The sequence below is a fragment of the Parasteatoda tepidariorum genome, chromosome 2, assembly GCF_982258835.1.
Source record: "Parasteatoda tepidariorum strain Cologne lab strain chromosome 2, Ptep-v5.0, whole genome shotgun sequence".
Taxonomy (NCBI): Eukaryota; Metazoa; Arthropoda; class Arachnida; order Araneae; family Theridiidae; genus Parasteatoda; species Parasteatoda tepidariorum.
Window position 1 is genome coordinate 46,648,092 of NC_141756.1, and position 11,842 is coordinate 46,659,933.

At 25.7% G+C, this 11,842-nt stretch overlaps 2 protein-coding genes across 4 annotated transcripts in view; one reads left to right on the forward strand and one right to left on the reverse strand.

Annotated features, from left to right (window-relative positions):
- The window catches only part of unc79 (UNC-79 domain-containing protein), an 86,729-nt gene extending 84,918 nt beyond the window's left edge, over positions 1-1,811 (forward strand). For all 3 annotated transcript variants that reach the window (XM_087157263.1, XM_087157264.1, XM_087157265.1), the window contains one exon: positions 1,084-1,811. In XM_087157263.1, coding sequence (XP_087013389.1) covers positions 1,084-1,263 — 180 coding nt within the window. In that variant the 3' untranslated portion in view covers positions 1,264-1,811. The remainder of the gene's footprint in view (positions 1-1,083) is intronic.
- Positions 1,812-5,368: 3,557 nt separating this feature from the next.
- On the reverse strand, positions 5,369-11,639 carry mRpL33 (mitochondrial ribosomal protein L33). Its single transcript, XM_087157266.1, has 4 exons — positions 11,503-11,639; positions 9,413-9,441; positions 8,683-8,786; positions 5,369-5,518 (listed from the first exon to the last, which is right to left on the reverse strand). Exons 2-4 carry the CDS (start codon positions 9,430-9,432, stop codon positions 5,463-5,465), a joined length of 180 nt encoding a protein of 59 aa, XP_087013392.1. The 5' UTR covers positions 9,433-9,441; positions 11,503-11,639; the 3' UTR covers positions 5,369-5,462.
- Between the last annotated feature and the right edge of the window lie 203 nt (positions 11,640-11,842).

Genomic DNA, 11,842 nt, shown 5'->3' on the forward strand with positions numbered 1-11,842 from the left:
TATTTTCTCTCTCTTCCTTTCACATGCTGAAATATATCTAGATTTCAATAATCTTTCAATCTTATAAAAATTAAGCAAATGTTTTCTGTATTGCTTTTAAGGTTCTTTAAATGTTTGACGAATAAATTTAGTTTCCTGGTTTTAAACCGAAGTTAAAAGAATTCAGATTTGAATTCTTTTAACATCTATTATTTTTTTTAATTCTTAATAATATATAATTAAATCTGAATTTAAATAATTTTTAAAAAGTAGTTTTTTAGTGATTAAATGTGATTTTAAATTACTTTATTATTATATCTATAATAGAATTTGTTCAAAACAAGAATTACAGCTACAGTTTTCAGAATTATGTAAAAAAAGTATACCTTTGCTAAGAAATGTTGAAAATATCAACTCTACTTAAAACACTTAGTACTTTCGTCTAAATAAATTATGATTAGGTTTGATTTGTAGTTACTCCTTTAGACAGAATTAAAAACACAATTGTTGTTTTATATTACAACTTAATCAAGCTTATTATGTATACAAATTCATATCAAATTTTCCATGTTTTTCCATAGAATTAACAAAGAACAAGTGGTTACCTATACTGAAAATTAACAAGGCCTTACCCTGAAATGAGTTTACGAAAACTTTCTCAAAAGATTCATGTTTAAATTATTAGTTCTGAAAGATAATGCTGCATTATTCTTCATCATTCTATTCTTTATAAAAACATTTGTCCTTTTGTTATGTAAAAAATCATACTTCTTAAAAATTTAATTCTTAATCAACTGCTATCACTTAATTTTTCTGCACAAAATCCAGTTTCAATTTATTCATCAGCAACTGTTAAGTTTTATAAAAGATTAAATTTACCGTAAAAAAGTAAATTAGTAGATTTTATCATTTAATAAATCATTCTTTTTGTTAGTTTTATTTTCTTCACATTAATTTTATTTAATAATTTTTTCATTGTAAGCATTTTTCTTTGTGTTGAAAATCTTCGCTAATTATAAAATATTTTTTACTAATTGTGTAATTCTACACTATAATGTCTTTTAAGTTTTGTAAATTTAAAATATTTTAAATTTTTTTACATAGTTGTCCGGAAATTTGCAAATGAGACTACAAGCTTGTGTGAGCTGTTGCCCTCCTTCAAGGTCCCCAGAAGAAGCTGCTTCAATCAGTACTACATTTTTGAAATGGTTGCAACGTTTACAATTTAAAATGGGACAAATTGAAATGCAATCCTCGACTGCAACACAATTTTATTCATTGTAAAAGTTTATAAAGGCCAACTATTACTGACAAACATATATTTTATTATTATTTCATTTTTAATGCTTTAGTTGATTATTTAAAAAAAAAAAAATTTTTAAACTTGTAAGCTTATTGAATTATTTTTATTAAGTTTATTCTAATTTGTTTTTTTTCCTACCAAGTCATGACCATATGTTTTAAATTGGAATGTTTGAGAAAATTATTTAAAATGTTTTAAGTAATTTTAAAACAGGCAAATTTTTTTTTGTAGTACAAAAAATAAATTTCATCTAAAGATTTGAATATATTATTAAAATTTCTGATCAATAGCAATAAATTTGAGGGGCCGATCTTTTTACTATTTAAAAAAAATGTACATCTATTTAAAGATGTATTCTACTATGAATCCATATTCTTTGACAAATTTGCTTTTACAGTCTACATATTATTATTAAAAATTAATTAATACTATAATGTACCATCAGTTTTCTCTAGATATTGTAATACATATGTATATTATTATGTATCACGAAACACTAGTATAATTCTATTTTTAATTCTAGTGAAAACATTTTTTTATCGAATTTTATTTTTTATTTAAATATATTTTATTGCCAGAGCCCTATAAAATATTCAGAATTGTTTTTTGTTCTTTTGATGCAGCAAATTTCTGGAACTATGAATAATTTTGTGCTGATTACAGAAACGAGCTTTTTAAAAAGAAGCACCGGATTAATAATTTCTGAAACTTAAATTAATTTCTGAACAAAGTTACAAATAATTAAAAAATGCTGCTGAAATATTTTTGTAATTATAATTAGAGTGTTGGTTTAAAACTAAAGCAGATAAATATTAATTTATCAGAAAATTTTCTGCAAGTTATGTTTTAATTTAGTAAATATTTGACGACTACAAGAAACAGCTCTTTTGCTGTCTTAATTTAGTAACATAGAAATAACCAGTCTAAATATTATAAGTCCTAAAATTTTCTTTACAAAATATAACCCCTGAATAACAGATTATCATATTCTAGAATTTGAAAATCTGATTTCCAGAAAGAATCAATAAGTTTATTTTGTCTGATTTTATAATAAAGTTCTTTAAAAACTTTCAATTGAAAATTAAAAAAAAATCAGTGAATGGGTAAAAAGGTATTTGTTTTATTAAATCCAATCACTTCGGTTTTTTCCCACAGCTATTGTAAAGAAACCATAATAGTTAGTCAAGAGAAAACTGAATGAAATTGTGTGTGAAATTATTTGGCAATTCTAAGGTATGCCAAATTTCACATCATTTACTTAATTAAGCTCTACTTTTTGTCCAAATTGAAAGCTTATACATTCAAATATTTAACTAGTTAAAGACTTTGTTAATCTTATAGTTTTTATTGAAGAAATATGTCACATATTGGTTATATTAAGATAAATATTTTTTTTAAAGGGCAACCTCTACTTTTAGTTGATATTAAAATACTAAATGTTACCCAAGTGAAATTTGTATCTGTCCAAATAAATTTTACTATCTCATATTTGATAGTATTATGTGTATTAAGTCTAGTTTATAAAGCTGTCGTTGAAAGTAGAATAGAAAAGTAGTTGCTTTAATGTTCATGTGATACTTGCTATAACTTAAAGGTTTTTAAAGCATATCATAGCTAATCATTGCTTGTAAGGTATTATTGCATGGATGTGTTTGAAAGCGAAGTAAGTTTGCCAAAACTGTGAACTTTTCAGTTGAAGATGTGTGATTCTTTTTTTCATCACTTGTTTATGTCATTATGTTTTAGTTACTTTTTTTTACACTTTATTAGAAAAAATTAAGTTTAATTTAGGATATATCAAATTATTGTAAAATATTTAACCTTCTAAATGGACACAAAGTGACTTGATACAGTATGATGTGAGATATTTTAATTATAGATTTATTTTATATTTACAACTTATTTATATATATTTTGTTTATTTTACACATTTGTTATTTTTAATTTTATTTATTACAAAATAAGTACTTAGTTCTGTTTTATTCAGTTGCATTTCACAAACATAAATCTCTAAAAAGGAAATGTTTCTCGAAATTTTAATATATTAATAACAAACAAAAGAACTTGTAAATATTTTAAATACATAAAAACTTCTTCATATTTTATATGCCTATTGAAAATAATAAAAAATGATATTTTTACATTGAAATTTTAAATCATTGTTACTATTAGATGAGTACTTTTAGCAATTTTAAAAATTATAAATATATTTTCAAAACTGGCTTTGTGTTAATTACCTTACTATTTAATGCTTGTTTTTCTTTTTGCTGATTGATACATCATTTGCAAACATTTTGATCCATCAGTAAAACTAATAACATTCAAAAAAAATTTCAATTTATTAAGTTTCAAAAAAATCTTATGGATTTTACTAATGGTATTTATAAACAAAGATAAAAATGATATATTAATTGAAGCATTTATTACTGTTAAGAATACTGATAACTGTACGTGTTAGTTACTGTATTGATTAAATGCAGCAGTTAATAAACCCAATATTGAAAATTAAATTGAAATTATGCATCTGTTTGCAAATAATGCAACTCAATTATGTAAAAAGGTCAATCCACTTTATTATATTTTAGTTGCTTGGATATCCAATTAAAATTTATTGATTAAATGGAATACTTGATTTTAAGAATAATTTACAACTATATTTACACTTTGAATATAACATATTAACAAAAATTTGAAGTTCGAATTAAAAAATATCTAAAAACTGCATTATACACTTGCTCCACTAATCTATTTAAATTATATCTCCATTTATCTATTAACTAGGTATGACCAAATATTCGATCATTCACGAACTGCTATTGCAATAGGCATGACGACATTTTTCGTCATGCAAATTACTTGAGTATTAAACTGCTAATAACTATAAAGAAAAGTCCCCACTGTGAAACAAGATGAATAAAAGTATATTTCCTGGTTAACATATGAAAAGTCTTTTTGATATATGCTATATTTCTAAGTTTTGTGCTGTTTTGTAAAAACTTCAAATTATTGTTTATTATCTTGGTAAAGGAATCGTGCGTTACTGTATGTATTTGTAATGGTGATTTATACAGCAAAATCAAATACTACAACTAAAAAAAATTTTTATACTAACATTTTCAAATTATTTGTTTTTTTTTTTTTTTTTATAGTGTATTAACAATTGAAAAATAAAGAATCATGTTAATTATAATTTTCTGAATTTAAGTGAAATTTTAATGTTCCTATAAATTAATTATAACAGTTTAATTATTTATTCACTTTTTTAAATGCTGGTTATATTTATTTATGATATGAGTGAATTATTATTAAATTAATAATTCAAAGTACTGTAAATCTGTGAAATTTTTGATAATAGCAAATTTGGAAGTGGCTTTTATCAAGTTGAAAAAGTTGTTATAGATAAGAAATTGTATTTTGTTATGATAATGTAACAATAAAACATGATAAAATAAAGATTTCATTTTTTTAAACATAAATACAAAAACAATTGTTAATGAAAAATAATATCTAGAGATCTTTTCTCTTCAAAACTATTCCATAAATTTAAACAAATTAAAAAAAGTCTACCAATTAAAGAAACGAAACAGATTAAAACACTCCCATAAATCATTGTTGTTGTTAATTTACGTCGCACTAGAGCTGCACAATGGGCTATTGGCGACGGTCTGGGAAACATCCCGGAGGATGATCAGAAGACATGCCATCACAATTTTGATCCTCTGCGGAGGGGATGGCACCCCCGCTTCGGTACCAATAACCGCACACCCTCGGTCCCTAAGCAGACTGATCCAAGTGGTCACCCACCCGCACACTGACCGTAGCCAGTGATGCTTGTCTTAACGATCAGTCCACTGCGGGACCCACAAATCATTGAAAAAATAAAGAAAAAATTTTTGATTTATTGTTGTTTAAACAATAAATCAACAGTTTATAGTTCATATTTTTAGGGAGAAATACCTGAAATTTTATTACGGACATTAAAATAAAAAATGTTGTTCCAAATTTACTTAGAGAATGGTAATTAAAAAGCCACAGGCTCCTTGAACTCCTGTATACTGGAAAGGAGATAATAACTACAACTTTAACTTCAGATTTACAATCTATTATTTTTATTGTCTTTCAAGAAGTAAGATGTAATATACACTGAAAAGTAAAATGACTTTTTAAATAGACAAAACTATTAATCCTTGACACTACGAATTTTCTTCATTTCTTTATACAGCACATTTCTCTGAACTAGAAAAAAAGAGAGAGAGATCATATATAGTTTTAATATCTACACACATACAAAAGAATATCAAACTGTATTAGTTTGCACACATTAAATTGCTATTACTAAGTTTAGTACATACATATGAACTTTTAGTACTAAGATATTAATGCAATAGCATAATATATTCTATGATGTATTATGATAATAATTTTGAGTATATGATAATTTTTTACAATGATATTATCCCGAACAATACTTACAGACCCCAACTTAATCAGTGAAGAACCACGATGAGAATATATTTTCTCTTAAAAATTGTTGGACAAATAGCTTAATGTTAAAAAATTGCTAAACTTTTTAAGAAAAGCTAATTTGCCAAGCTTTTACCAACTAAAAAAAATCAATAATTCTCAAATTTTACATATTTTATGATCCAAAACAATGTACAGTTGAAGTAATTTTTCAAAATATAAAAAATTAGATAACAAAATTCTTTATTTTTACAAAATAGCCCTGAATAACAGTTACCAACTCATAACCGTGATACATATAGCATATTTTCAAAAAAGCATTATTTCATGTGCAAAAAGAGCCTTCAAAGAACTTAAAAAAAAGTCTTACACAAATAAAAATGGAAATTTATTTAAAGGAGTAGCGCATGAACATTTATTTTTCTTACAAAGGCTATTTTATAAAAACGAAGGAACGTACAGTAATCTAGACCAGAAGTTCTCACCTAGAGGTTGGGTAGGTGCCAGTATGATTAAATTGTTAAATACTTGCTTTTTGCTGCAGGACTGAAAATAGAATCTTTAAAAAATGGATTAAGGGTATACTTTTCTCATAAGAGTCATCAGATGTATTAGATCTATTTGTTTTATAGAAAAAATCCTAAAGATATGCTTGAAAATAAATCAGATACAGAAATTTGGCCTTTAATGAGTCCGAGTGGCAGACAGAGCTGTTACGGTATTGTTTTCACCCATGTTGGCTTATCTTTGCAAATAAGCCTTTTCAACTCTGTTACAAATGAAAACTACTCAAAAATAGATTGGATGTTAAAAGTAGATCTTTCTAGCACAGCTCAGTGTTTCCAAGAATTAGAAAGAATGCTCATAGGTTTTCCATTAAATAAAAAGTTACTAATAAAACACTTGCTAGCTATACCAATATTTTATATTTAGAACTTAAGTCATTTGTCTAAACAATTAATTAGTAAACATAAAATCCCTAAGTTTATTAAACCCTTGTAAAACTTTTATACCCTAAGCATGTTAACTGTAATGTGTACTATAAACATGTTAAGAAATAATCTGAGTAAATACATTATGTGCAAAGGATGAGCTTCTAGCAATAGTGAAAAGAAGGGATGAGCCAAGATTAGTTGGGAACTTTTGTTCTAGACCTTTCAACTTAACTTCCCTTTGTATTCAGACAAAGATTTGTTAAAAATATGATTTTTAACAAATAAGATTTATTTGATTTAAGTTGGAATTTTTTCTTATTTTTTACTATTACTAAAGATGCAGTAGGATTTATTAATAATTATTACAAACAAATAACTGAATAAATTCAAGCTTCTTATTCTAACTCAACATCCTCATAAATCATAAAGACTATTTGTAAGTTGGTAGAGATATCTAAACAAGGGAAACATTATTTATTGTTATATATTACTAATAATTTTTCAAAAAAAGAAAAAAAATTAGAATGAGTTATTTATAGAGTTTTTTAAAAAAAATATTAGACATGTGTTATTGTTAATCAGTTGTATAAATTCAATATGACAACATCCTCTAATTTGTAACATATAATTAAGAATTTTATAAAATAAAATTCTTAAAAGCATATTATAATTAAAAATATTTAATACTTTAATTAAAATATTTATATTATTTTTATTAAAATTATTTATATAATTAAAAATATAAATACTATGAATAAATCCAAAAAATTAAAATTTAATAATTATTAGAGTTTGGTTAAGGTATAATGAATGGGGCCTGAGGTCTAACAAATAATCAAAACTTATCTATATTCAGAAATATTGAAACTTCTTATGGAATGCAATTCCAATTAAATTTGTTTTAGAAAAATTCAAAAGAAAAAAAGCTTTTTAAAATATTTATATTTTTTACAAAAATTACATTGACCATTAATTGTCCTTGTTGGCAAAAACATCTTGTAAAAACTACCAAACATACAATTTTTAAAAATTGAACTTTCCATTTCTACTAAATTTGTAATATTTTTGACGATGAAGATTCCAGGAAACTTTAGAGGTTTTGTAGATAAATACAGAAAATTAGTTAGAAAAACCAAGAACTTATGATTTAAAAGCAAAAGAAGAAAATATAAAAAATTGGGGCTAGTAGCAAAGATAATTTTTTTTTTATCTATCTCCGGAATTTTAAATTTAAAACTACATCAAACTTTAAAGGATTCTAAAGAAAAATTGTAAGACATTGAGCATAAAAATATATAATATTTTTTTTAGAAAAATCACAACAATCAATTATGCCTTCATAAACTTTAAGAGGTCCCTAAAAATCATAGTTAATACAGCCCTGATTATTTTAAGTCTAAATTCTTATCATATGTTGAGAAATAAATAAATTATACTTTATTTGTGCACATTTAAAAAATAATTGAGAATTTAATAAAATAAAGAAGTTTTTAAAAACAAGTTATGATTTAGTTTCATAGTTACACATACCATGTTCTTTAAAAATGCCCATAAAAAAAACAGACAAATTATTTGTTAAAGACAAAAGATCTAATCCTCATAATATTTTACGACTGCAATCTATTGCAAGATATTTGATGAAATGTAAAAGTATTAAACTGGCATAAAATTTGTTATTTTCCAAATGTTAAAATAAAATTAAACTAATTATAGTTTTTTTTTGTTAGGTTTAACTAAAATAAATCAATAAATAAATATATTTTTGTTACAGTAAAGCAATAGAAATGAAAAATGGTTTATAAATGTTTATGGATTAACAGCAACATTAGTCTTTGTGCAGATTCATACATTATTTATTACATTTAATGAGCACTGAATTTAGTGGCAGTAATAAAAATAAATAAAGCTATTATTGCTGATTTTACTGTTTAAAACTGAAGTAGCAGAAGAAAAATTTACAAATAACTAACTAAGCTTTTATAATGAATTGCATTTACTTACCATAAGGATCAAATTTTATCATTTCCAATTTATCTGCTTGCCTGGGTCTAATTGCTGGAAACTTATGTTTAGTTATCATGCTCTTTAGTAAAACTAAAACATGCCTATAATAAAAAGAAATTATAGCAATCAGTGATTTTATAAATTAATCAAGCTTGAACAATTCATAAACACTTATAGATTTCAATAATAAATATTCAGAAATACTAAAATCTAGTTTTACGCATAAAAACTATTTAGCAAATTTGATAAATCTTAATATCATGAATAAAGTTATGCCTGTACAGAATGAAAAATACAACGAGATTCTAGAACAATTTAATCTTTTAATATATGAATAACAATTTAAATGAAAACAGGAAATAATTAAGAAGTCCCGAGACGGACTGATCTTTAAGATGAATTTCCAGTAGATTACTGAAGTCAAGCAACAGTTGGTGAACGGGTGGGTGACCACTTTGATCAGCAAGTCAAGGGGACGAGGATGCTATTTCAATCATCATAAAACTGTTCTACTATAAAGTGCACATCTTTGCATACAGTTTCAAAGGAGGGAAGCTTGCCATTTTCTCCTCAGAGGTTCAATATTCTGATGGCACGTCTTCAGATCATCCTCAGGGATGTTTTCCAGGCAGTTGCTAGTGGTTCATTGTGCAGCTCTAATGAGACATAAATAAAGTACTACTATAACTAAAAAAAGAAACTTGACAAGTGAATAAAAAATACTTACGTTGACTTTGCTTTTGCCATTATGAATCCCTGAAATTAAAGAATAGAAACGCATCAGATTATCTATTAAAATAAACAAACTAAAAATCATAATTACAAAATATAAAACTCAAATAGCCTCAGTGATTTGAGAAAGAACCTTAAGCTATTTAAACAACAATTAGGCCACTAAATAACAATTTAAAAACCAGAAAAATTGCATTTTTTTAAAAAGTATTTTTTGAACTCAGTTAAAAAAAATCTGTATTATGACCATAACTCTGAAGTATTAATTTGAAATGTTAAAAAATTTAAATCTTTCAATAATTCAAACAGTTTTTAAGAATTAAGTATGTTAAGTAATATGTCGAGATTAGAAGTTTAAAAAAAACTACTTTAAATTAATTTTGTTAAAGAAAAGAACATGCGCAAAACTTACAGTTACTTTACAAACATTACTCATGCTTTTTGAATAAGAAATTAGCAACATTTTATCTAATTATTTCTAAAATGTTTATGATATTAAAGGACAGTTAAGTTATTTATTGACGTAAAAAATTATTTTAATTGTGGCTCCTTTAAGAATCTTTATAATTAGGCTCTAACTCTAATAACTTTTTAAACAGCTCCCTAAAAAATAACTTATACACCTTTTAAACACAGAAATATTATTACTAAACTATTTATTATGTTTAAATAACAAGAGAAAAGGAAATGATGAAAGAAATTTGGGGATATTTCCCAGGGTGCGTAGCCAAATCTTTGAACAAAAAATAAGCACCTTTTAAGAACTTTTTAAGACTAAAAAAAAAATTTTAAGCACTATATACATTAACAAAACTGCAAAATAATTTTCAAAGACTTTACATGATCATGATAAAATAATTAGTTTTGGACGAAAATAACTTTTCTTGATTATATTAGCCATTATAAAAAGATTAAGAAAGTTTTCGGTTCGATATCAGAGGGTGGAAAATGTCTGAAATTGAGAATATCTTGCAAAATGCAGCAGAGTTGCACATGAGTGTCCAATAAACTAACTGAACCCTGCTCAGCAGACAGACTCGTAAGTATTTCATCAAACATTTAAAATGATGGCACTTTCATACGCTTAAGACCGACAGTAGGCAAAGTGGATTGTGATTGAATCAATCGTGAAAAAGTTGAACAGAACAATGTGAAATGCACGCTTTTGCATAATATGTGACGAAAATAGACACAGTACAAAAAATCTCACTTTCGAAAAGGGAAAATTAAGCACTTTTTAAAAATACCCAATGAAAAAAGCACCTGTAAGGGCTTTTAGCAAACGAATATCAAAAATAAGCACCTTTAAGCACTTTTAAAAAGCACTATGCACCCTGTTTCCATATTGTGATCCGTTGCACCAACAACGATCCCCAAGGTGTTGAATAGATATTAAACTTGCAAATTTTTAAATAGAAAAAAAAGATTTGTCAAGGGTTGGCTACGGGTTATACCTTTTAAGTTTGTCCCTTTCTCTGACGTTTTTTTTTTCTTTCAGTTCCTCTTAGGATGCTGTCTTGAAATTGAGGATATTCTGACACAGACGACGATACGGAAATGTAGTTTGTAACTATCGGAAATACTTTCATATCGTAATCACGCCAAAATAATCATCAATTATTGAAAATTATAAAATAATAAATTTAAAAAAATTACATACAAGAACCAACTTGAAGGGTGGAAGTCACCCTTCAAACCCCCCGAGCAAACCTCAACAATTTAATTTATAAATTTGCAAGTTTAAAAACCATTTGGCCCCTTGGTGATTGTAGTTGAAGCGACATATCATGAAACAGAAGTATCCTCTAAATATGAATCACCCTTCTAGGAACCACTCTTTATTAATAAATCAATTGATGATTTAGTTTAACAAAACTTTTAAACGAACGAAAAATAGTACATAAGCCTATAATTTTATACAATCACTATTTATAAAGTATCAGTAATAGCTCAAATCTTTCTATAAGCTAAAGAATGTATTAAGTAATTCCAATCTCATAGTAAAACCTGGAATCAAATTAGAAAAATGGCAAAGATGTTTTTATGTATCCATACAAAATTAAAATCTTAGCGTATGCTTCTTACCAAAAAATACTAAAAGCAATATTTTTCGAATCGGCAGAAAAATTAGATTCACAAAATATCACAACCACAACCTCGGGGACTGCAACCTACAGCAATGTTATGAAGTTAAATTGATTGATTGATATAGAATAGTTCTCAAGCTTCAGCTCAAGCATTATATTTAGCTTGTAGCTTGTTTTATAATAAAAAAACGCTCAGAATGTCTATTTTTACTGTATGCTATTCACGCACAGCATTAGAGCGTTATTAAGAGAGAATGGAACCTGATTGGTGATATATTTTTTTCATGAAAAAGTCTCCAATCAGGTTTTCCTCCGCTCTGTACGGCAAATGGAATTTT